Here is a 25,683-nt window from a genome sequence, read left to right on the forward strand (position 1 = left end):
AAGATTGTAATTGTTTCATCTGTGTTGTTAGACCAGGCTGGTCACCCCAGATGTGTTAGGCTTATCATAATACAGTTGTGAATAAATACTGTATGGACCAAGCCCAGGTTTATGTCCTTCACAGAACTAAATCTCCAATAGCTACCTCCAAAAACAAGAACCTATTTTTCTAGACTTCACAAAATGTAGGTTCTTACACGCGGGTTTTAAAAACCGAACTAACGATTAGCGCTGCTTGCTATCATATATAATTGCAACGACGATGAACGAACTTTGGAAAAAGTGAAGGTCTGTTTTCCGAGTTTTCTGGTGTATCCGCTGAGATTGAACGGCGGAAAAACACAAGTGCACAACCGTATTCGTAATTGAAGACACGTTGGCGTGATTATCGAAAGACGCAGCATAATAATGAATTTCAAATACTAATAGGTGATTTGGGTGATGGCGCCATTAGACTACAACTACCAGAATCCTTCACTTTTTCTGTTTCTTATGCTAATTAAGGCAATTGTTGGTTAAACCCCACTGGGAATTCAAAATTTAAATAATAAAGAGAAAACGAAAGGAATTCTGGTAGTTGTAGTCAAATGACGACAACGTGCAAATCTGCTGTAAAGAAATCACTTTATTTAAGTCATGGTATTAAGCACTGCTGTGCTAATAAGGAACACATTAAATCGAGAAACAGGCACTGTAAATAGAAATGAAAACTTGTTAAAATCACAACTGGTTGGAGGCCGACCAGTTGGCTATTTACAAGACGTGGACGAGTTGAATTTGGGACTACCAAACACAAATCCATCTAGTGGCAGGGAGGAGGATTTGAAACCCGGACCTTCGTACTACAAATCCAGCGTCTTAACTAATAATAAGCCCCCCCCCCCCGCCCCCCTACTCCCCCTTATGTTAAAATCTCCTCCTGTATACTTTTCAATAATTTTGTCGGCAAACGAGAGCACGAGGCTTCATTTAGTTGTTGGTCCAATAGCTGGAGTTAACTACTGCTCTCTGAGTTTATTCTGTTCAGGAGTTTGTCGACAGTCGAGTTCATTTACTTTCGAAACTGATTTCTTTTTCAGTATTAAGCATGCAGTCTATACAGCTTGACCGGTTCTCTGTTTTAGTTTTTACCTGTGATTTTACACGTGTCTACTTAACTTAAAGGTGATTATAAGCTATATACTGCGACAGCAATATAATTGTATATATATGTTCACTTTAAAACGTCAAACTTCAGTACTTCTTCAACTTGCGAACTTCTGTGCGCCTGTCCAAGCAAGGTAGTTAACGGTACGTTATTTCACCGCCTTTATCACAAGAAGGCTTTCATGCGCTGAACGATTTCACGTAACCCATCAACCCGGAGGCTAAGGAATCTCTGACGACCACGTGCAAATGGCCAGGGTCTTTCTCAGAATGGATCTCCAATTTAGCTCTGGGCACATCCTTCCATTTCTGAAGCAAATCTGACGCTAATTGAGATGGTGGTTCCCAGCCCTCTTTCCTCTCCACCACATCACTTTCTTTATATGAGATGGCGCCATAACGGATGACTGTCTTCAGCATCAGTGCCTTCTTGGGGGTGTCGCTTTGTTGATCTCCGTTCGGATCCATTGCTGGAAATGAAACGTACTGCCATTCAGGCGTAGCAGCATCACTGGCACTGGATTCATTCTCCCGAATTTTTCCTCTCCACCAAAGAATGACGCCTTTTTGCTTAAGAATCAACTCTACTTTGTTGGTGATATCGATTTCTTCACTCTGTGATAATGCCAATTCTTTCAAATTTCTGTCTGAGCAAATAATGACGATAACTCTTTTTTCTAGACGCAAAAAAGCATGAAAAAAAATCAATTTAAATAAAAGTTGTATTAGATTCAAGTCTAGTTTTAGACATAAACATTGGTTACGAGAAATTAGGGTTAATGTGGTACACGCCTTTCATTTCACCCCCTAATTTAGGTGCAAAATGCAAATATTAAACACCGGATGTGTGGGGTGGGGGATGGACTGAGGGTGGGGGAACCACTCAGGGAGCTAGCACTTGATACCACCACTTTTGGCCTGGATCCTGAAGAATGACACACGAACATGCAGGGAATTAATTATTTGACATTTGAAATTGGCACCTGAAATGAATTTCACCTTTAAATGTCCTCGTTTCCAAAACTCTGATAACGAGAAACCTGTTCCAGGCTTTCGGTCCGTGAGGACAATCGTATAAGCCCGCGGGCGATTAGCGGGGTCTGGTAGAGAAAAGGAAAGGGAGACCCCTCCTTTTCCCTACAAGATCCCGCTCGTCGCCCGCCCGCTTTTCCGATCGTTCTTACCGACCGAGAGCCTGGACCAGGCTAGAAAACGAGGAGACCACTAATGGCAACTTGATTTAACACCTTAACGTGTTAAAGGACAAACATGCCTTTCTCTCGAACCTATTTTCTAGCCCCCTTAGCATTCTTTCCAGAATCTTCGAGAACGTAGTTTTTATTATTTGTATTTTTGTATTTTTTTAGAGGGCCACACTGAGTTCATCAGTAATGTTAGTTACTTTTACGTGTCACCCTCATAAAATAAGGTCTCTTACTTAATTAATTACTTACTTATATCCTGAAAGAGCCATCCATGTTTTGGTAGCCTTAGTTAACGCCCTTAGTGCGCTTCTTACCTGCTACTTTTTGAGCCTCCATCAACAGATCTGCGATAGCTGACCTCTCCCAGTTGTTTCTCAGGGTAGCCTCTTTCAGATCACTCGCCAACAGTCCAAGAGCACACATTGTTACCGATTGTACTTGCAGATGCAGCTTCAGCTCTGTTGGGCTTCCAATACACACATCCGGAGGGGGACGCATGCTCGGTAGACAGTACATGTGGCTGACAACTGTGGCGGTAGCCTCGTCACTACAGAGGATCATTAAATCTGCAGTTCCTGAGAAACAAGGAAACAAATGCAAGCTGAAACGGTGATCATGTTAGCCTGTGGTGTAAGTAAACCTATCCTGTCTGCTGGTGTACCGACTCTTCTCCCTGGTTAAGACAGGTTTTTTTTTAAAGTTTTAAAACAGTTGCGGTTCAAATAGTTCTTGATTTGACAATGGATTCCATACTCTCACGTCGGATTATATAGTATGTAGTGTTTACGGCTAATGATTGACTGTTTTTCGAGCACGAGTAAGGTCCAATCCAAGACACTACTCATTTATCTGAATAGTTTCGCCATAAGTGTCACTTAAAACCCAGAGAGAGAGAGAGATGGTAACTCAGGTTGCTTTCAAGCATACACTGAGCAGAAATACAAGTAGCTAAAAACAGCCATAAAATGACTTTTCTCTGGGAAGAAATTAATTGTTCACTGATAAATATGATATGCTGTTTTAAATCCATATTTTTAGTTTTGTAGCATATTTATCTTTCACATTTAAGCAATACAGGATTTTTCTGCGTTTACACAGCCTCATGAAAAACATGAGGGGGACTGGGAGAATTCGAGAGAGTTATGCAAACCTGAGTGTTTAGACTATTAACTATGGTTTAGATGAGGCTGTGTGAACACGGAAAAAAGGCTTCTGTTGCTTTCATAAAAAATTTCTTGTCACAACAGTTTTTGCATGCTCTCATCCAAACACACCAATCAACTAATGAGAGCGCGCGTACTATCTTAAATATTTTATAAAAGAAACTGCTTTACCGCGTGGTTTTGCAGCCGTTGTGCTCGCGATTTCTTCTTGTCTCCGACGTCCATCGATTTCTAGTTCGGCAAACGACTGCAAAGAAAGAACGATGACAACCTGTGTTAACAAAGAATCGACCGGCTCAGGTTAAGGAGTGCTCCTACAATATTTGTATTCCTTATTCGACTATGACGCCGTTAGACTATATGAGAACAAGTCAAGAAACACACAAAACACACGAAATCGTGGTTTCGCCAATTGAGGACAGAGCCCACCAAAAGACGCGGAGAGACGCACTGAACAAGCAGCCTGACACATGCATGGTTAAATATAGCGATGAATAAGCACAAGTCGTGTAAGGAAACCTGACCTATAAACCTAGAATCAGGAAAAAAAAAATGTCTCGAACAAAAAACTGGATACAACTATTAAATGTTAGGCATCTTTTGTCTCTACTCATAACATCAAATTAGCAATCATACAATCATCCAATGGTACTCGTCAGGACTGGAATGGCTTTCCCCTCTTTTCTCAATAATAGTGAATTATTCATTAAATTGTCTTCATCAATGGATCCGAGCGATTTGGCAATAAACATACCTGCACTGAGGAAATTCATGTTGTTTCAGTTTCGCCAGAAATTCTCGGTTCAGGTCTCTCAACATTATTCCAGACACAACAACAAATACAGTAACACGGTGCTTCGGTCGACAAATTGCAGCTCCAATTTTTGTCTCCTAAATACTGAATATATTCGACACGTTACCCGGCTAGTAATTTAATTCTTACAATAGAAACATACTTCTTCAACAGACGCCGAAGCTGTATCTGATTTTGGTCTCGCTGCCATCCCCAACTGAGGAACAAATTTGGATCCTGCTTTGCTCGGATCAAAGAAATGCAGCAGTGCTTCCTCGTGGATTGATCTGTGCTTTTGGTTCCAAGAAAACACAAGGCTTTTTCTTCCGTCACGAAACTCCTCTTTGAGCTGTGGACTTACTACCCTCAGTGCCCAGCGTGACAAGACATTTTGCCTTTCCTCGGCTTCGTCCTTGTAGTTGCTATCTCCACCAATAACCACGACAACTTTGCCACCTTAAATAACATCAACAATGGAAACTGTACATGTCACGAATGGTTTTCTCGTCGTTTTACCAAGCTTAATAATATAATAACTATATACATTTACTATCGCTTAATTTGTATTTCCAAAAAAGAGAGTGCGAGCTCATAAAACGTCCAAGGCAATAGTGCACTCAGTGATTGAGTGATTCTACTGAGCAGCGTCTCCAACCTCTTCAGAAAAAAATGGCCAAATGGTTTTCTAGGAAGTTGACAATAAGGCCGTTGAAAAAGATGCGAACTTTTCTCCCCTGGGCTAAGTAAAACTGTACACGTTTTATGACAAATCAAAGGCACAAAACCATTCTAATTGATGAAAGTTACATGGCTTTGCTAGTGCTGATGAATCACCGGAAACGAAGCCAGCCCGGGGAAAAGGGGGGTGCTGGAGTAACTGATTCATAATGCTTGAAAAAAAAAAAAAGCCTTAACGTGTTAAATTATTTTGCTCGTAATGTTGCTTCTTTAACTGGTTGATTGACTCGAACATTTGCACAACGAAACCACGAGTGAATGCTTTCAGTTTCCGTCATTTTTTATCAGCTTTTTGACACTCCCGTTGTTTCAGTAACATCCAGGTTCGGCGTTCCATTTCGTGTTTCATTTTTTCCTCTTCTCATAATATACATATAGTGCCCCACCTCTGGTTTTTCGATTTCGTTTGGAAACGACACATGGGGCAATAACTAATATAATCGACGAAATGGCTGGTCTGGCTCCTAAGTCTATACAGACGAATACACTCTCGTATACGTTCGAAGGTGAACGAATACTTAATATTTTGATGCGTTTTGGCCTCTTGTTCACCTGACGTAAACAATATTTACGATCATTGTAGACCTTCGTGTACTTTCTCCAGAGCTGAGTGGATAACCTCGTGAACATTTCAAACAGTGATTTTCCCCTAAACCATGCATGGAAGCGAATTTCTGAGAAACTTATTTAATTCGTCACGTAGAGTTTACTAGAAAGCGAAACTGATCGGAAGAATCTCTGTACGATATCTTATACTCTACTGCTACATAATTTCGCTAGACTTACTCCATTTTTCAAGATTTGGTGATGGAAATACATCGTTTCATCCCTACATTAAAGCTTGCAACCCGAAAATCTTTGATACGGATTCCAGAGTGTACTTTTCCACTTCCACTCTGAGAAGGCGCAAGGTTTAAACAAGTAAACATTTAACTTACCAGTGGCCTCTAGTAACGCTCTGTAAACCTTGGTATATCCTATGTTCACGTCGCTTTCGTTGATTGACAGCCGAGATTCGTTTGCATGGACGACAAAAAATGCGAAATCTATTGTAAGTCTAGAGATGGTGTTCTCGCATATTTCAGACATGTTTTTGAGACTGAAATAATGTTTTGATATCGTAATGGTGAAGGGAAGCTTTTCTCCGACAGAACGAAGCAGAGCTTCTACCACGCGTAGATCGTAAGTTTTGTCACAGTTGAAGAGATGCACCCGTTTCTTTTTATCCATTACTGCTGTGAAGAAGTAAAAGCGACAGTCTTGAACAGGGTTGATCTCCGATATCGCTTCCTCTGTGAGTCACCGAAAATACAATTTCTCAGAAATTGCGTTACACAGCCTTCCGAGTTTTCACGGAATGCTAAGCAGCATTATTGTCACGCAATTAACATGATCACAGATTATAAATAAATTCTATCAGACACCATTTAAAAATATGAAGCGTTTTCTATTTATACTTTCTTTCTTTTTTTTTTTTTCTTTCAACACAGATTTCCTTAACAGTCTCGAGTTATTATAGAGACAAATGATTTTTACATCATTTTGGTCACTTACATCGTGGCTGACTCGCGGTCACTCGCGGCTGAAGTCTCGTAAAGCATCAAGACAACAGATGAGACATTTCCTGTGTCTTAAGCGCGCACCCCACCATTTACTCGCAGAATCTTACGCTTTGCATATCTCTCATTAAGTACGATTACAATTCCATGCAAAAACACCCAACGAATTCCCATAAAGAAAAGTAAACTAGCTCGTCCAGGGAAGCTAACCCAACGCTCCCCACCCCCCCCCCCCTCTCCACACACTGCACACACACACACCCTCCCCCCACTTCCGAGACAGTTTTTCAAATTGAATTCAGCTTTGCAAGCAGGAAGCAAAGCATACTTTGGAGACTTAACTTGGGGAGTTTCAGCAGATTCAATGGGGTTTGACTGTGCAGAATTCGACGTTATTTATTTGGTGATTAATTGATCTTTTTTGCTGTCATTTTATAGCGTACATGTAGAATTATGAGGGAAATTTCTGGCTTTAGAAAAGCTGACCAGTGGGCCGGTCATACCATAAGTAAACGTCGTTGGTGTAGATTACTTTCAGTTTTCACGGGGTAGGGCATATCCGAACTTTGTAAATTTTACCAAAGCTTCCTTAGGGAGAAAAGTTTACACCGAAAACAGTCCTTATTGAGGACAAGGCCAAAATAAATCGACAGATAAATTGAAAAAGCAATGAGCGGTACGAAATGAACACGAAATGTACGTCCAAAAGGGAGGGAGTGGGATTCGGTTGTGGCTGTGGGTCACTCGTTGAGCAGTCCCCCATCCACGCCCCACCCTGTAGTTTGCGTTTTCTTATAGGCTTAAACAATGAATTGATCGTTTATCTTTTTCCTACATATAAGAGTGTATATTTCAGTTCGTTTAGTGTGAGTTTAGTGAAGGTAGTTTTGAAAAGAACTGTTGTAGGTGACTGACGTTTCGACCACCTGAGCAGAAGGCATCTTTGAAGTCTTGTTTCTTGGCCACTAAATAGAGGTAACCACTGCAGGCATTCCACAATGGATAAACTTCGCAATAAACTAGCAATTCTAAAAAAGTTTCAGTCATCCGTCTACGTTTACGCTTATATTTACAGAGCAACAACGTTTACATAATAATATTGTATTTAATGAGTAAACAAATTAATGAATCGAAATATAATTATCTCAAATATGTTTTACTTAATCGTAACCGTGTTCAAGAACTTAACCGCCTAAGTAATCTGTCTGACAGACCTAGTTTATGTCGAATATCGATTTTTATCTTTTTATCCTCTTGACGACATGAATAGATATTGTTAACAAATAAGTGCAGAGAAAAAAAAAGTGGAAAGGGCAAAACAACGTAAACTAATTAATATATGCCCTTTAATTAAATACATTTCTTTTAAGATAAAACTAGTAGAGCTAGTATGAGAGGATAGAGTAAACACACAGTAAATTAATATACAATCTTAGAATTATTAATACCGCCGAGCAAGATAAAACTGGTATAGATAAAGTAATGTCATTTACAGTCATCAGTAGTTGGGCAAAATTATCTTTTATTTATTCCAAAGCATTTTGGATTCAGGAGTTGTAAGAACACACTTTGAATTGTGTAATTATGGTGTTCCTATACTAGAGACAGGATGAGGTTCGAAGACTTTTATGAAATTAGGTGATACATGAAATATTTGGCAGGTAGATAATTTAACAATGTCAGGAAACTTAATGAGGCCAAGTTAATTTGATCTTCATGACTTACCTAAGCTAGATTGGGCAGACATTCACGAGTTCCAGGAACATTGCTTAGCTGAAGTATATTTGCTTTATACAAATAGTTAAAATCATGATTTACACAGTAGAAACCCAATTTCTAAAATTATTACAAAATGAAGGTGAAAGGAAGAATAGCTCGAAAGATAGTTCGAGATATAGGGGGTGAAATTATGCAGTGAAATAGATTTCAGGGAAATGACACTATACGGTTTGGTTCGAGCCGTGGAGTAGTTCGGGAAATCGAAGAGTCAAGAAATCGGGATTGAGCTACTACTCTATTTTCGAATTTAAACACAGCTGATTTAACCTTTCTCAGTTTTAAATACTAACTCAGACGCACGAAAATGCTTTTTTTTAGTGGGCCCAATGAATGGTTTGTCACGTCTTTGTTTGTTTGTTTGTTTGTTTGTTTGTTCGTTTGTTTGTTTTCAAAAGGCGGTCATTAATCCAGTTTCTATCCTTTTCTACTACATTATTTTAATGACATAGTTGTGTGTTTGAGTCCAATCCGTCACATTCAGTAAAATATATCGTTAACATGGAGCTACACACTGTACACATAAAAGTTTCAATCAGGTTCCATGTGATCGGCTGTATCCTTTGGAGGATGTCTTTCCCTCTTTCCTAATGTGGAGAGGCAACCTGTACCGGAATTACCAAAGAACGTTTCCTTCAGGCTGTCGCCCACCTGAGATATGAAGGACTCTTTATTCACGACAACCCGGTAACGTCCAACTGTGTTTTCTTGATAAATCAACAATTCTGCGTCGGCGGTTGATCTCCATTTCCTCATCAAGTCATCTTCTATCTCTTTAGGAGGCTTCCACCCTTCTTCATCTTGGTATGAAATTATACCGTCGCGCAGGCGAGCCTTTAAAAGTAATGTGGACTCACTGGGATTCATCGGCCGTTTGGCAATTCTCGTCTGAGACCTCTCTGCCATGCCATCACGTTCTGGAAGAGATTGTGATCGACGATACTGAAGAGGACGTTTGGGGTTTTGAGTTTGATGGAGAGGATTTTTGTTTCCCTTCCGCCACAGAATTTCGCCCTTTTCACCGAGATGTAGCCTGACTTCGCGTGTTAAGGCATCTTCCTCATCCTGTGACATCTCGCTGTCGTCACTGCAGACGATAATGACCACTTTTCTCACTGAAAGCAAAGAAGAGTCAAGGTGAAGTTTCCGTTGCAACAATGTACCACATGGAAAAAGCATAAATTATTTTTAATGAAATGGTCATGATTGATGATCGATGAGATCAAGAAAATTATTATAGTTTAAAGGTGTCTAGTAATGTCCCTGTTGGTAGCAAGGGTATTTTCCTCATTTGTAGACTGAACAACAGGCCTAGGCCTTCCCAGTTTCCTCCCCTCCTACCTTCCGTTCGAAAAGCCTGATACTCAGGAAAATGCAGCTATGCAAGAATTTCACTATTTTGTAAACTGTAATTGTACGCCTTTTCTGGCAGCATCTAAGGTCGCGAGTCAATAAATACAAATACCAGGACTAACTCTCAGAAACGCGGTCAACAGGGTAAAAGGTTTTACTCCCAGCTAAGACGAAGCTCCACAGAGATGATGGTTTTGATTTTAGTACCAAACAGAGGTCCACAATGCTAAACTTATTAGATGTTCTCACAGTAAATAAGGTTTATAGACTCCAAGCTCTGAAATTCACGCATCTTTGGCACAAAGGCCTCATACCAAGCTTTTTTCAAGATTTCTTTCAATACGCCAGTGAAGTACACGGATACGATACCGGATATGTATCTAGGGAAAATCTATACATATCAAAAGTGCGCACCAATTCTGGAAAACAAACAAAAGCTTACACAGCCACTATTCTCTGGAACAATATTCCCACTCACCTTAAAGATATCAATGTCTTCAACTTCTAACAGAACATACATGTTTATTCAAATTCATGTCTAAACAAGTGAAATTTTATTTTTTTGTCTTTGTTTCTCTAAACAACTGAAATTTTATTTACTGTCTAAACAACATTCTGAAGACGTGTATTGATTTTCTTAATTGTTTACCATGTACACTTCTCATCTCTTATCAGTTCTGTATTTTCTTAAATATCTATAGAAACCTTATAATAATTGGAGATTGACTAGAAAACGATCTCATCATATCGGGTTACGTCAGTTTCCAGACTCACATCTACATTTCTTTTTCTGCCCCCTCTATTTGTATATATATATACATACATACATACATACATACATACATACATACATACATACATACATACATATATAGATATAGATATATATATATATATATATATATATACAACTCAACTTATTCACTCGAACAATTACAGTTTTTTAAATATATATATATATATATATATATATATATATATATATATAAATATATTTAAAAAACTGTAATTGTTCGAGTGAATAAGTTGAGTTGTTGTTGCTGTCACAACGCAAAGCTGATAAGTTTGAAGCTGGTTAGCGACTTATGCCCCATGACTCAAGCCTTCGTGAAAGAGATTTAAAACAGATATCTTACCTACTGTTTCTCTGATTGTGTTCAGCAGGTCTGTATAAGGGGTTTCAGCTGATCTGCGACACAACTCGTCTTTCATGGCTCCAGCGTCGACAACAATAATACAGGACCTCATTGAAGTGATAGAGAGTAAATAGCTGGGCCCGGCATCTGGGGAACCACTGAATATGTTGAATATGTCAAGTAGCTCATCACCAAACCAGTCCCTGATAATGGCAATATCAGACTGGTCCCGACAAACGAGCGCTACTTTCCCCTGCGATGGTGTATCCTCGGCCATTGCTTTTAAACGTTTGCTAGAAGTACCTTCCGGTGTAGGTTCGGCGTATTGTCCTATAATAATGAGAATGAGAGTGACGAATCGAATTGCAGTTGGGCCACTAGCTGTTACATTTTCTTTTAAATAAACTTCCCGAAAACGCATGGAGACTTGCTAATACGGACACATTCCTCAGCCCTTTTAACAGTGTCTGTGTTAAAGGGTACGACTCTGTCAAAATGTTAGTAGCAGTAGTAGAAAAAAAAGAAAACAACAACAACAATCAAACAAACAAACCAAAAATATGTTATCTATTAAATCACATTCTTTGCCCACTTTTTCTTTTTATTTTATTCACTCAGTTTTCTGACTTTCTATTTTTCTATAATAGTAATAAAAGTAATAATAATAATAATAATAATAATAATAAATCATTTGTAACTATTGATAGACTGACCCCTCTAGACTAGCATAGCTATTCGCGGGCCAGTCCAACTGCACAATGTAGATTTTATTAAGAAATAAAATGATGAAGAAATGAAAATCTCGACTGATCGATTGGATTGAAATATCACCTTTCGTGTCACGGCTTTCCCATCATGACGAATTTCCCTCCTCGTACCCGACAGCAGGTTCGGAAGGACGTGATGGATGTAAGCGGAGCGGCCCCCACATGTTTATTCTTGAGTACCCGTCGGTGGACAGTCCAGATTGAAATATATTGGTTAAATATTGGTTATGAGTTGAAATTAGATTAATTGATCGATCGATCGATCGATGAATTGATCGATTGAATTGTTCATTGAAAGATCGATCGATCAATTAAGATTGCTTGATTAATTGATTGATTGATTGACTGACTGACTGACTGACTGACTGACTGACTGACTCATTGACTGACAGACGGACGGACGGACTGACTGACTTACCTCTCCTAATCTCGGGGGTGACTTGCACAGTTTCAACAAGGTTGGATTTCTCGCTGTTAAGTGACTGATAAACAGGAATATTTTCCTGCCTACCATTGGTTTCAGCTCTCTGCATTTCGATGCTATCGTCCTTCACTGGCTCTAGATCTAAATTGGAGTAGTTTATTGGTGTCGTTGCTTTTACATCGTTGGAAGTAACTTCCTGTGACACAAAAATGAAGTTAATGCTTTTATGTGTTATTTTTGTTGTTGTTTTTTTGTATTTATTGTTGTCTGTTCCTATTTTTGCAACTTTGAAGCTTGGCTGGTCTGTTAGCAGAAAAATAGTGATGTATTTTGGTTGTTCCGCGCTAAGGCAAATTAAACTGTGTCACTCAAGGAGTAAAAGAATCAGTTTTACTCTTTACGAATACCCTGGCTCCTGTTGTACCACTTTACCTGAATCGTGTCAACCGCAGGTTTGGAAGGCTGAAGTTTTGGTTCAAATTTTTCCCCCTTCTTTCCAGGATCAAGGAAATGCAACATTGCCTCCTCATGAATCAGTCTGTGTTCTTTGTCCCAGGAAAAGATAAAGCTTATGCGTCCATCCACGAATTCTTCTTTGAACTGAGAGGAAATCTGTCTCTTAGCCCACCGTGACAAGACAGCTTTTTCTTCCTCAGCAGCATTTTTGTAATTGTCATCTCCACCAATAACAACAATTACTTTGTTGCCTGTCAGTTTAAAAACACAAATCAAGTCGAATCCAAGAACAGTTGTAGAGAGCAAATATTACTGCTACTGCTACTGCTACAGCTACAGCTACTGTTGCTACTACTGCCACTTCTACTTCTACCGCTGCTGCTGCTGCTGCTACTGCTACTGCGCGCTACAGATTTTGCAGCTTACGTTTCTTTAAACCGAAGCTTTGTGTTTCTTCGGAAGAGCGGGACTGTGCGACACAAAATGAACGTAAATCGTCTGCGTGTAATGTTCCGTCTAAAATCGATACCTCCCTCTTGTGGAATGTCCTTAGTGAAAGAATGGGATTAGCTTCTTCTCTGAACTTGAAGTTGGAGTACCCCATTTTTAAGCTAGCTACGTCTACTGCACTACCACCTAATAATAATCCAGGAAATGCGGTAATAATCCAACGCATGTTCATAGCGCCATAAATGTTTGCCAGCATAGTGAATAGGAAAAGGAAAACTGAGTGTTTCTCGTTCGTTTGATAAAACTTAAGCCGAAGGCCGTAAATTGATCATAACAAGACCTGGGATTAAGTTTTTGACAGTGGTCTTATTTTTGGATTGCATGTTTAAATGGATGCTTATCCCCAGAAGAGGCAGTTTTTAGATATACAAGATTTTATGTTTGAAAAATACGGACGTCGATTATTTAATTTTTTTTTTTTTTTAGCTGCTTTTGTGCTTATTCTCGGAAAAAACAAAAAAATATTTAAATTTGTCTATAGAGCGTTTTCACTGTCACCCAATATATAAAAAATAAATCAAAAACCATTCAGTGGATAAAGTCAAGAAATTGTGATATCATAGAAGATAGATAAAGAAGACAGTTCTCCAAGTTTAAGGTGTGTGCGTTGTCCCAAAGTTTAGATATTCGTCGAAATGTTCCGCGCAAATTTACAGAGCTAGTATGGAGCCGCCATGTTGGTGTTCCTCTGTGATACACCAATATGGCAGACGGAAAATAGTGTTAACATCTGAAACTTTCTTTGGCTATCTAGGCGACTGATTAACTGCACTGAACAAACAAACATTTAAATAAGTACTTAAATGGCTAAAAATCACTAGATAAATACATATTTTTCGACAAACGTAGTTGTAGCTTTATGTCACGCACCGCCATAACTCTGAAATTCAAAATGCGCTGGTTTCCAAACGAAGTACGCCATTGAGCTGGAAAGTTGTAAGCCGTGCCTGATATAAATTTAGTACCTCTTATGCCTGATGAGGATTAAAACTTTGGTGGCTCTTTAGTTTTGGATTTAAGGATTTGAGGAGGTCACGTAAAAATAACGCTCTATTCTGCATGGTGAAACTTTGTTTGAAAATTTCAGTTTAATAATTCTAAATTCTGAAAATGACGCTTTGAAAGGTGAAAATAAAGATAAAAATTGATTTTCTTGGCTTTAAAATTAGAATGTAAAGCCTTTCAGTTTGCTTTCAAATTTCAGTTTCAAATGAGTGTAGTGTTACTGTCATGCAACCACTGCGACAAACCCGAAACACTCGATTCGTTCAGCACTGTACAATTTTTCTGAGTAAACAACAGAAACAAGAATTTCATTGCTGGTCTTTGTCGCGAGGACTCCATAAAAAGTTCTGATATGATGTTTTCCGGATCAATGTTTTCCTTTTGGCTTTTGTGTAACATAAAATATGAAGGTTACGATGTTGTCATCAACGAATTTGTAAGTAAAACAGTTCCCCTTTAAATCACTCACCCGTTTTCTCCAGTAATGCTCTGTAGAATCTCGCGTAACCAATGCCAGCGTTGTCTTCGTTGATTGACAGCCGAGATTCGTGAGCATGGACGACGAACACGGCGAAATCCATCGGTGGTTCAGATTGGATGGTCTTGCACAATTCCGTCATTTCTGAGAGAGCAAAGTACTTCTTTGTGAGGATCGAAATTTCGAAGCTTAGTTTGTCTTTGATGGCGTTTAACAACTTCTCCACTACATCTAGCTTGTAGGTTTTATCACAGTTAAAAAGATGGAAACATTTCTTGTTCCCTTCCTTTCTTTCTGGCAGCGGCTGTTCCTCCTCCATATTCGAGTCAGTGTTTTCTTCCATCTCGATATTGACACTGTTTTGGTTTCAAACCGATTCCACGAATTCAGCGGTTTTCAAGTCAAATTTGCATATATCGACTCCTAATTCAGCGTCACGCAAACCACTAACTTCTTTAGCACCTTTTTGTGAATATAAAAGCCACTACTACCATGAATTATAACTTAAATTTTAAAAAAAAGATTCATAAATGTTTTTTGAAATATTTAGTCAGCGTATTTTAAAAAACAGCTGCCCGAAAATTGGAGTTATAAAAGTGGGTTTTCTCGGAAAACTTTTAGTGACGTCACAATGCTCTGTTTAGCCCAAAGGTGGGCTAAACCGAAAGCAGATAGAAGAACGCGTTCGATTTTTTTGTCATAGAACACAGCAAAACAGTAGTTTAGACCGCTATTATGTGATAACCTCTTACAAACCAAACATGGCTTGCAGTAAGGAACAAAGAGAAGATGAAATCTCCCAGCTGTGTGGTCGATTACTTGAATACACGGTCGGGACTTACGAGACGTTCCATGACGCTAGGGAGGGCGAGATGGAAGGTTGTCGCCTAAATATCTCGATCTTTGGTATGACTGGCTCTGGAAAATCAGCTCTGATTAATACTATCTTCAAGTCATTGGATAGCAAGTCGGAGCCTATGGCTATAACTCAGGACGCTGGAAAGGAAGGTACTAAGATGCTAGACTCTTATGCTGTTCCGAAGACCCAAATAACGCTCTTCGACACTCCTGGATTCTTCGAGTTGGACAGAACGGAGGAAGGTAACTTTTTATTTTAGCTCTGAGTTAGTTTTTCCTGAGTAGTAGAAAGAAAATCTGATTACTACTATTACATGCAGTGTACTTGCGTTTCCCCGCGCCGCTCAACCGAGAGCTTTGTTCAGTTGGGTCTGGGATGTGATAACTTATATCTATTTCTTGATCTGCGAATCAGGAAATAAACTAAGGCCAGACCAGCGATCCAAAAATTATGACAAATGCGAAAAAGGAAAATCTTCCTTATAAAGTTATGTCACAAAAAAACTATTCTAATGAGAATCTGAGGTAAAACCTCAATGAAGCCGGAAGTGGGGAAGATGAAGGACTGGGGCGGGGAATCTTACAGTTGCTATGGCTACTAGAAAAATTGATTTTGCAAAGCAGTGTATGATTCTTTGAACTAGAAATTGTTTTCCGGTTGAACATCAGACAAAGTGAAGGGTATCATGGGTAGTGTGGATCCGGGGGGGAGGACTCCCATATCAAAGGGACGGGGGTGCTCGTCGTGTCTCAGTATAAGGGGTTAAAAACAGCGGTTTGGTACTTCTTAGTTTGGGCAGCTTCAGAAGGTCCATAACAAAAGCTTTCGCGGTACCTTAAAGGTATTCAGCCAAAAATATTATTATAGGAGACATTTGACAATCAATTTTATGAGTAGAAGAAATTCGAAGAAAATTTGACATTTTTGTTTCAACCGGAATTTGAATCTTCAGGTGTTGAAGTTTCATTTTGAGAAGCACTTCTCCCTGTAAGTTCAAAGCTCGTTTTCTCAAACCGAGTTCGTATTTTTGCCTTTGAGAAAAGATATCTGAAGAAGAATTTAAGCTTTTGACCTCAAATTTTCAGGATTGCTAGATCTCAGTGGGTTAATTGGCATGAATGAAGGAATTTGCCGTAGAATTCTTAGGATAGAAGTTATCAACATAAATGTTTCACAATTTAGATTGTGCAACTTTAGATGGTTGTCAGAGCTCTACATTTTCAAATTTAGCAAAATTCCTCACTCAATACAGCTTCACTTTTGTTTACTTTAGAATACAAGTAAAAAGACATTTTTTTGCTTTAAATTGTACGTAAAAATCTTTTCTCAAGTGCATAGGGCTCATGTGCAGCATGAGACACTTTGAGAGCCCGGTCAAGCTACACTAATTGACACAGCATTGAAACATTTTTGTAATTTGCAATAAATTGGCTTTCAGTGATATATAGTTAGTTAGGGTTTTGATGAAAATCAGGGTTGTACCAACTATGCAAAAAAGGGCATATTTCAGGTAGACCCCCGTCTTAATATGCTGTGTAAGAAACTGGTACGTCTTAAGCGGCCTTCTAACGGCAAGCTTAAGTTGGCAAACTCGTGTTGGCAAACTTCAAAAAGTTGGCAAACTTGTACCTTCACACGTCAAACTCGCGACAAATCACAACACACGGTAATTTGCAACATGGCCGACTTAGTGCAGTGGCACTCACGTAGAGCAGTGAAACAGAAGAAGAGAAGAGAAGAAACAGAAAGCGGTGGAGAAAGAGAAAGGTTTGGACGAAACCCAGTTTGTCCGCTAGCTCCTTCATTTTCTTTTGTTTGTTTTTAGTACCCTTGTAGACTACAGATGAAACGTCCCACACAGCCGGACAGTAGTGCACCTCTTCGATAAATTTAAAAGTGGCGCCATATTCATCTTGAATTGCGTCCGCCATTTTGTGAAGTGTCACGCAAATAAATCACGTGAATAGAGCCCGTGTTTTTATTGGTTGACAGTCAACAACACAAGTTTGTCAATCGTTCACACGTCAGATACGAGTTTACTAATACGAAAAAGTTAGTGAAAAAGTTGGTAAGAATAGAGGCAAGTTCTATTTGTCGCCAACAGTTTGCCAACAAGTTTGCCGACTGTTTTTTTGCCGTTCACACACACCAACTTGAATTTGCCAACACGTGTTTGCCAACTTTAGTTCGCCGTGTGAAGGCCGCTTTAGGGGTGAACAAATTTCAAACGACGCCTTCAAAACAGGATCGTGGTACCTCTTAGGTTCTTTTCAGTATTTCCGACGAACATGCCTGTTCTTTTTAAATGACAGGTCCCCTCTCTAGAGTATGGATATCAATTTTGTCCACCTTGTTTTCCTCCTTTTGTTATATCTTTGTTAGTAGTATTTTGTCGAAGTCTGTGCAGTTAACAACAAACTTATTATATGTTAAATTAAATTAGATCTCTAGTTGAACATTCTCGCGAAACTTCTCCCGCGTTTTGCGGCTTTCTGCATCCTAAATTATTGACTAGAATTACATGTTAATGCCACGAAAATATTCTCCCTAAAAACAGGGGAGCTGTTTCGCATTCTGTTTGGAATTGAACAGCCAGGAGAATATTTGACCCGAGGTAGCAAGGGCGCTCAAAAGGCAGACGCCGCTGGCGTTGCTGCTCACAGACTCAAGAAGCCACCAATTGTCGACCAGATGCACGTGATACTGTGGGTTATAAAAGCTGTTGATATCAGGTTTCAAATGGGACAATACAGAGAAAAAATCAAGTTTGTTCAAGACCAGCTAAAACAAGCAAGTGAGTAGTCAGTAAAACTAAAGGCGGGTCCTGAGGGGGTTTTTCCAAAAGAAATGTAAGGTTGCATTTCACTACACCACACTCATCATCATCATCGTCATCATCATCATCATCATCATCATCATCATCATCATTAGTGCTGGCTCTCCTCTGGGAGAATAGGGCCATAGTACACCACACTACTCACACCAAAACACATACACTACACACCTACATGTAACTGACAGCTTCAGGGTTGTTATTCAGTTGTAAGTCTCATAGTATGAATTTGCCTTTGCTTGATATTAACGCTTCTTTAACTTGGGTACTTTAGGATTACTTTAAAGTTGTGGAAATTAGCGTTAAGCGGGAGAAGTGGATCTGAGGAAGCCATTTTGAATTCTCTTTTTTTTACTATATATAAGTTAAGGAGATGATAATGTTCGCGCCAAAACACGGGCACGTGACACGTTGCGTTACACGTGATGGACTGACCTTTGTATCGTTTTTGAGCGGTTGTGTCGCATTACGTTGTTGTCGTTTGTTGAGAATAAATCGTCTCAAAAGGTTTACCGTTTTGTCGTCTTGAAACTACGTGAAATCGTCATGAACAGATAAAATGAAACGAAAATGAGATAAAAAAAAACAACAACAACAACCGTTAGCTCTATTTGTCCAAACTTTCTTGGGGGGATAAAAAAAATTTCCTGATCTCCTTCTCAGCCGTTATTGGGTCCATCGTCACGCAACGCTCCTCTCCGTTAATGGGGACGGAACGATGCGTGACGTCCTACATTGCGACTGCCAAGAAGACTACATCATGACTCCTTTAAAGTAACACTCGTTAGTAAACTGTTTGTTTGCTTTTTGTTTGTTTACTGTTTATGACAGCAATCACGATCATCACTGTCATCACGTTTGATGACGAAATCGAGAAAAAGCCGAATGCCGATGAAGAAAGAGAAAGGCTGAAGGAAGCAGCTATTGAAGTCACTGGAAGCGACAAGAAAAACGTGTTCATGATTGCCAACTCAGTGTGCGAACAAGAATATGATCCAGTTTACAAGAAACGCGTGCTGAAGATGCTGGAACTAGCGGCTAAGTGCGGCGAGCGATCCATACGGATGCGACAAACTGCCAGGGAAAGCCCCAAGAAGCAGACACGGCATTCCGATTCTGGTGTCAAGTGCCCTGTAGAAAACACCGAGAAACCAGACTATCCTGGTAAAAAATGGTGGTCACTGCCACCAGACTTCCCTCACTGAATGAAGTCTTGAAAACTAGCCTGTGTTACAGACGGAAATTTAATTCTAATGAATAAACACGGAAGGTACATTTCCTTCGTAACGCTAATGCAGGCTAGCGAGAATTGGGAAACGCGAGAGAGAAGATGTTTCTATTGATAAACTGAACAGTGAGGAGACTAGAGCCTCTAGTCTTCTTGCGAAACATTTTGTTTCTCACCCGAGTTTTCCCTTAACGTTTGACAATCCTTGTTGACAAGTTTTCATTTTAATTTCAAGAGAAAGGAGCAGATGTTACATATTATCTTTACGACAAGAGTTTAGCTGAGGCGGTCATAACTTTGCTGCAATCCTTATCGGTCTTTAGCTGACTTACATCTTTGCTCTTTGTCTACGAGTATAGCTTTGCACTCACGATTGTTTTTTAATCCATGTAGGAATGCTCAGTCTAGGCCCTTGTAATTGATAAATATTTACACATTGTAACATGGAACTATGCCTGCTGATGTTTTTTTCAGAAACTAGATTACTGATAGCGGTGTGCTATCTCGTGTATTCTTTGCTACTCACAGTGCAAACTCGAGGTATACACCTTATTCGATGGCTTAAATTCAAAAGATCTGTTTCAGCCCCAAAGTGCTGATTTAGCTCTTTGGGCCCTGGGGTTGATTTGACCCCTCGAGGGGCCATTTTGTCAATTTGGTCTATATCGACCCCGATAAGAACCCTTTCTGCCCCACCAAAAACTGATTTGGCCCACGGTGTACAATAATTCAGCCCCTTGGTGCGTATCAGCCCCTATCACTAGAGCCATTTTGACTCAAACTGGTACACCTATTTCCGTTCAAGTCCAGTTGGCTCCAATTTAGGGCCGTCTAAGCTCCTATTAATGGAGCCGTTTTGCTTCCACCAAAAATGCCCCAACCAGTAAAGCCATTTTGACTCTGACTAATACAACCATTTCCATTTTAGCCAAGATGGGCCCAGTTAAGAATAGGTTCTGCTCTTATTCATAGTGCCTTTTCAATCACTGAAATGTAATGTAAACCAAAAAGTGACCGGGAGAAAAACAAGTCTTCTTTGAACATGTATTTAGTTTTGTTGAAAAATTTATTTTATAATTTTCACCTCTCACTTATGGTCCTTGATTACCATTATAGTTAGCTACATGAGTTAAAGAGCCTTCAGATACATGTAATGCTACAGAAAGGTTTAGATTCCCAAGCAACCAGTTAATCAATTAATCAATCTATCTATCTGTCAATCTGTCACTCACTCAATCAGTCAATTAATCAGCTTAATTTCCGTGAAACGTGACCAGACGGTCACTTCGCAATCGGCTTTGCAGACCTTTGCAATCATCCAGTTAAAATGTCTTCCTGGAAGTCTGCCACAAGGTTATCTTTATTCTTATGTTGCCTTACATGTGATCCTAGGAGGAGTACTCCCAGAAAAAAATTTGGTGTGAGTGTGCGGTGAGCTTCTTGAAACCCTCACCTATTTCGCATCCAACCCAAAATTTGATGGCCTAGCTCAGACCCCTAAAGTCCGTTACGATACGTACAAGTACACGGTTCTCGATGTTGGTAGTCTTAATTGTAATGATAAAGAAGTACTTTCTTCTAAAAACACTCCCTATTCAATACCAGATTGCACAAACCATACTCTATTTCAAACCAGAATGGCTCAAAAACCATACCCTTTGGTGCCGCACATACCTATATAGCCCATGTGAGGGAGTACCCCCGGAATGTTTTGTGTTAGTATTGGGTAACCGAACTATTCAGCAGGTCATCCAAGGTCGCTATGTTGAATGGCGCTTTCAAGGTTCTATTTCAGACCCCCTAAAGCCCGGCACGTGACAAGCCGTTGCGGAACGTACACGATTTTGATGGTCTAAATACAACGAATAAGAAGTAGCTTCTTCAAAAAACACTCCCATTTCAAGACCAGAGTGCACAAACCATACTCTATTTCAAACCAGAATGGCTCAAAAACTATACCCTTTGGCGCCGATTATACCTATATAGCCCACATAAGGGAATACCTCCGGGTTAAGCGGACACCAAATTGACAGTAACTATTGGGTTATTCAAGGTCGCTATGTTGAATGGTGCTTTTAACTACAAATGGGAAATGATAGACAGCCACGATAGGTTGTCCAATAGAAGCAAAGATAGTTGTAGTCGTAAACCTCTCACTGGTGCCCATGATTCTGTACTCCAACTTGCCTTTTGTCCATTTGTGGTAGAAAGGCTGCATCTTCCCTAGCGCCCTTTCATTCGCCGTGCTTATGATCAAGGAAACATACAGTGACCGCTTAAAGATGGAGTACTTTGCCAAATCGTTTTCTTAAGATAAAGACAAGTCATGGCTGGAGGCAAACGGGTTTTCAACAGCAACCATCGAAATGATATCAGGTAAGTAGTACTTGAGTCAACATGCTTTCGCATTTACAACTGAACGGGAGTTGAAGCCGATGCCATTCCACGTGCTCCTGTTCAATTAGTCAATTTTTTTTTCTAGATGATATACATGATGGAGGTGATATAGCTGCAGTATGTGAGGATGACAAAGAATGTCGTTTCTACTTCCCAGAGTTCCAGGAACGATCAAGATTCAAGGGTCTTGTCACAGTTGTCAAGGCAGAGACAGAGGAAAATCAGGTAAGAGCATTTATAACCTTGTGATTCTCATTTGCCCGCGAAAGAGTCTGGATACAAACTTACGTCACTCCCAGAAATCTTTGAGAGCGCTCTTCCAAAACGCGCATGTCAAATCTTTAGGCGGGAGGCTTCCAACGGAAAATTTACTCACTGTGGGAATTCTTAGTTTGAATTTCACTAGCCTTGGCGATTTTACTGCAGAGGAAAGTTATTTTGTGGATAGCCGATTCCCTTGTCTTAATAATTGGCGCCACTTGTATCTAAAAGGGGACAACTGATTGCATCGCCGTTTTATAATTTACTACTTAAGATTAAGCGTACTTTCGGATCGTTTAAACTTATTACCACAACCATCTCGTTTGTAACATTCTTGTACATTTACTTTCAGGTGAGCCTTTCCAGTGTAGGTTCGAATTCTACACGCAACGTATCGATCGCCCATATGTACCGAGGGGAGTGTAGCATCTAGATCTGATAGCAGTGCTGATGGTTCTTCTAACTCGGGATTATTGGTAAGCTACCATTAAAGTTTACTATTCTTGGCTTGCACTGTCACGCAACAAAAAAATAACTCGAAAACCATTCAGAGGATAAAGTGACGAAATTGTGATGTTATAGAACATTGGTAAAGAAGACACTTCTCCAAGTTTTAAGTCTGTGCGTTTTCCTACACTTCAGATATTCGTCGAAATATTTTGCGCAAATTTACAGAGCCCAGTATGAAGCCGCCGCCATGTTAATGTTGTAAACATCTGGAACTTACTTTGTCTATCTAGGCGACCGATTATCTGTACTGAACAAACAAACATTGACATAAGCACTTTTCCTAATACTTTAACTTCTGAATAGGCTAAAAGTCACGAGATAAGTATATATTTTTTTCGACAAACGCGTTCGCAGCTTTATGTCACGCACCTCCATAACTCTGAAGTTCAAAATGCACTGGTTTCCAGGCGAAGCAAGCTACTGAGCTGAAAAGTTGTAAACAGATATTAATTTAGCCCCTCTTATGCCTGATGAGGATAAAAACTTTGGTGGCTCTTTAGTTTTAGATTTTAGAAAATGATGACGTCACGTGCAAGCCAAGGATGGTCATTTGCATTAGATTCTCCCAGCATGCTCCACTTCAAGTTCATCATTGTTATTTGTTCCACAAAACAAATCTATAGCTGTGCGTTATTGAGAATAAATCACCCATAAGAAGGGGAAGTTCGATAACTCATTGTGTGTCTGTTTTAGGTTGGAGATGGAGCACAGGAAGATGGGGAAGATGAGGGGGAAGTACATGTAACCCTGATTTCCTCCACCCCAAGATCCAACAACAAAAGAAGTCCGAAAGAAAACGAACCAAGTTCAAAAAAGATCAGTGATTTTTTTTTTTTATTGTGAAATTAATTTACTAGTACTGAGTTTTATGCCAAGCTACCCTATCTTTAAGCAACAGCTGCCAACATGTTCCAATAATATTATCATTATCATTATTAATCATTTTGTATATTGTTTGGCTGCTATGCAGTACTGTGATCAAGGTATATGCCAGTTAGGTGTGAAGCTTTTTGCTGAGGAATCCTTTCTGTTAGGCATTGATTGATCACTTACCAGAAGATGTAATGCTTCAAATGATCAATTTCTGTTTTTTTTTTTTCCTTGCCCTGCAGTACTGTTTCAAGGTATATGCCAGTTAGGTGCAAAGCTTTTTGCTGAGGAATCCTTTCTGTTAGGCATTGATTGATCACTTACCAGAAGATGTAATGCTTCAAATGATCAATTTCTGTTTGTTTTTTTTTTCCTTGCCCTGCAGTACTGTTTCAAGGTATATGCCAGTTAGGTGTGAAGCTTTTTGCTGAGGAATCCTTTCTGTTTGGCATTGATTGATCACTTACCAGAAGATGCAATGCTCCAAATTATCAATTTCTATTTTTTTCCCTGCCATGTGTTACTTTGGTCGAGATTATATATCAGATGTGAGTTTGTGAATTTAGCTTTATTCTGAAGTATACTGTCAACCTCTTTTCTGGGAAGAAGTAAGTTATTACTCTAGAGCTCCAACATGTTGAAATTAAATATACTTCTTCTAATGCAAGAACTATTCAGTTAGCAAAAAACTAAAGCAATAACTCATTTTTGGACCTACTCAACAGCCTTTTTGGGCCGCCATTTAATGTCATGCAACGCAAAAGCTTGGAAATTCAAATGTGTTCTATTACAAAATAAAGAACCCTGTGTTTAGCTAAAACATTGTAAAATGTCAAGTTCCTAAAGGGCCTTATATCTGATAAAATGAAAACAGAGAATTATTGATTATTGGCAATTTAGTCATTATTATCAAGAGTCGCCACTGACAAAAAATAAAAAGACAAGTCTTTAGTAAACTTGCCAACAGCTAGGCAAATAGTAGTAAGTATTTTATTTGGATGTTGGATAGACTAATAGCCTGTGGCAAACAAACTAAATAAAATGTCTCTAACTATGCCATGTGAGGGTCTTTAACAGCGATAGATATCAATGACTCAGCAGCCATCAGTATCTCTATACTCTTCCAATATTTTGTCATCATGTTATACAAATATGTAAGTATTTTACGTGTAGTTTAATTTGGTAAATTATATGTAGTAAGGTGACTCATCTTTCTTTTTTTTTTAATTTTTATTTTTATTTTTACAGAGAACTGCTTCAGTTGATCATGAACTAACCATATTTGTGCAACCACAAATTGTTGGGATTGGAGAAGGGTTTGACCTTGACAAACTTTATATAGTTTGTGAAGGAACAGTGTTGTGCACTATTCCACATCAGAGCATTGTGGGCAGCATTGTGGCTTTGCTGTCGTCATTTGATACATTTAACATGGTATATAAAGAGAGCAAAGCCATATTGTCTTTCTTAGAGCAGGCTTTAATGGGGATTGGCAGAGGCCACACCTTGCTGGGCATCAACACCCTATTTAATGACATTTCTGGTTTGTCAAATCAATCGACATGATCAATCAATCAATCAGCTTTATCTAAAAACAACGCATCACTTCAATTTTAAAGAGAACTGCCTCAGTTGTTGATGCTCCCTGCCATGTTTGTGCGTCAACAAATTTTTGCAATTGTAAAAGGGTTTGACTTTGACAAACTTTATATCATGTGTGAAAGAATAGTGTTGTGTAGTATTCCACACCAGAGCATTGTGGACAGCATCATGGCTTTCCTGTCATCATTTTATATATTTAAAGGGGAAGTATCACAGGATTTGGGGTGATTTCATAACCCAAAAACCGTTTAAGAGGAACCTGAAAGCAATGGCTAACTTTTGTCATAATAACCTCCCTAGAGTATTAAAATTGTTACCGAGTGTCTTTGACCATAGATTGACCAAGTCGGAATGGATTACAACTTGAAGAATCTTAGGCTAATGTTTTTCAAGTTCTCACAGTTTTTGTCCAATTATGTGCTATAACAAATTATGCTTTGTTACTCTTTCAGTCAATTTCCTTCTTTTGGTGTTCTGGTAACATTTTGTTACTAAGTAAAGGTATTATAGCACAATTTTGACCCAGTTAGATCAAAATCTTCCGTGATACTTCCCCTTTAACATGGTATATAAAGACAGCAAAGCCATATTGTCTTTCTTAGAGTAGGCATTAA

General features: G+C 39.2%; 3 protein-coding genes and 1 long non-coding RNA gene across 4 annotated transcripts in view; 2 read left to right on the top strand and 2 right to left on the bottom strand.

The window, feature by feature from the left end:
- Positions 1 to 607: 607 nt before the first annotated feature.
- LOC110044215 (uncharacterized) lies at positions 608 to 6,381 on the bottom strand. Its single transcript, XM_020749723.2, has 5 exons — positions 5,984 to 6,381; positions 4,471 to 4,763; positions 3,686 to 3,761; positions 2,666 to 2,926; positions 608 to 1,823 (listed from the first exon to the last, which is right to left on the bottom strand). Exons 1-5 carry the CDS (start codon positions 6,273 to 6,275, stop codon positions 1,327 to 1,329), a joined length of 1,419 nt encoding a protein of 472 aa, XP_020605382.2. The 5' UTR covers positions 6,276 to 6,381; the 3' UTR covers positions 608 to 1,326.
- A 1,308-nt stretch (positions 6,382 to 7,689) lies between these two features.
- On the bottom strand, positions 7,690 to 14,969 carry LOC110044214 (uncharacterized). Its single transcript, XM_089293302.1, has 5 exons — positions 14,501 to 14,969; positions 12,493 to 12,767; positions 12,055 to 12,256; positions 10,870 to 11,199; positions 7,690 to 9,495 (listed from the first exon to the last, which is right to left on the bottom strand). Exons 1-5 carry the CDS (start codon positions 14,850 to 14,852, stop codon positions 8,912 to 8,914), a joined length of 1,743 nt encoding a protein of 580 aa, XP_089149428.1. The 5' UTR covers positions 14,853 to 14,969; the 3' UTR covers positions 7,690 to 8,911.
- A 173-nt stretch (positions 14,970 to 15,142) lies between these two features.
- Positions 15,143 to 19,878, top strand: LOC110044216 (uncharacterized). The gene is made up of 3 exons (XM_089293347.1): positions 15,143 to 15,610; positions 17,926 to 18,162; positions 19,033 to 19,878. Exons 1-3 carry the CDS (start codon positions 15,271 to 15,273, stop codon positions 19,404 to 19,406), a joined length of 951 nt encoding a protein of 316 aa, XP_089149473.1. The 5' UTR covers positions 15,143 to 15,270; the 3' UTR covers positions 19,407 to 19,878.
- A 2,231-nt stretch (positions 19,879 to 22,109) lies between these two features.
- Positions 22,110 to 25,683, top strand: part of LOC149108807 (uncharacterized) — a 3,863-nt gene continuing 289 nt past the window's right edge. The window contains exons 1-2 of the long non-coding RNA XR_016208300.1: positions 22,110 to 22,563; positions 23,291 to 25,683. The exon at positions 23,291 to 25,683 is cut by the window's right edge and continues 289 nt beyond it. This is a non-coding gene — a long non-coding RNA (uncharacterized LOC149108807). The remainder of the gene's footprint in view (positions 22,564 to 23,290) is intronic.

The sequence above is a fragment of the Orbicella faveolata genome, unplaced genomic scaffold, assembly GCF_042242905.1.
Source record: "Orbicella faveolata isolate gen_17 unplaced genomic scaffold, um_ofav_v1 contig_25, whole genome shotgun sequence".
In the NCBI taxonomy this organism is placed as follows: Eukaryota; Metazoa; Cnidaria; class Anthozoa; order Scleractinia; family Merulinidae; genus Orbicella; species Orbicella faveolata.

What these genes read in the sequence shown, in the direction of transcription:
- LOC110044215 (XM_020749723.2), bottom strand. Translation starts at nt 6,275, where the DNA reads ATGGATAAAAAGAAACGGGTGCATCTCTTCAACTGTGACAAAACTTAC. An exon ending in AGCGTTACTAGAGGCCACTG is followed by an intron (nt 4,764 to 5,983) that starts GTAAGTTAAATG and finishes ATGTTATTTAAG; the next exon opens with GTGGCAAAGTTGTCGTGGTT. An exon ending in GGAGGCTCAAAAAGTAGCAG is followed by an intron (nt 1,824 to 2,665) that starts GTAAGAAGCGCA and finishes TTTTGCGTCTAG; the next exon opens with AAAAAAGAGTTATCGTCATT.
- LOC110044214 (XM_089293302.1), bottom strand. Translation starts at nt 14,852, where the DNA reads ATGGAAGAAAACACTGACTCGAATATGGAGGAGGAACAGCCGCTGCCA. An exon ending in CACCCCCGAGATTAGGAGAG is followed by an intron (nt 11,200 to 12,054) that starts GTAAGTCAGTCA and finishes TCATTATTATAG; the next exon opens with GACAATACGCCGAACCTACA. An exon ending in CACAATCAGAGAAACAGTAG is followed by an intron (nt 9,496 to 10,869) that starts GTAAGATATCTG and finishes CTTTGCTTTCAG; the next exon opens with TGAGAAAAGTGGTCATTATC.
- LOC110044216 (XM_089293347.1), top strand. Translation starts at nt 15,271, where the DNA reads ATGGCTTGCAGTAAGGAACAAAGAGAAGATGAAATCTCCCAGCTGTGT. An exon ending in GTTGGACAGAACGGAGGAAG is followed by an intron (nt 15,611 to 17,925) that starts GTAACTTTTTAT and finishes CCCTAAAAACAG; the next exon opens with GGGAGCTGTTTCGCATTCTG. An exon ending in AGACCAGCTAAAACAAGCAA is followed by an intron (nt 18,163 to 19,032) that starts GTGAGTAGTCAG and finishes TGTTTATGACAG; the next exon opens with CAATCACGATCATCACTGTC.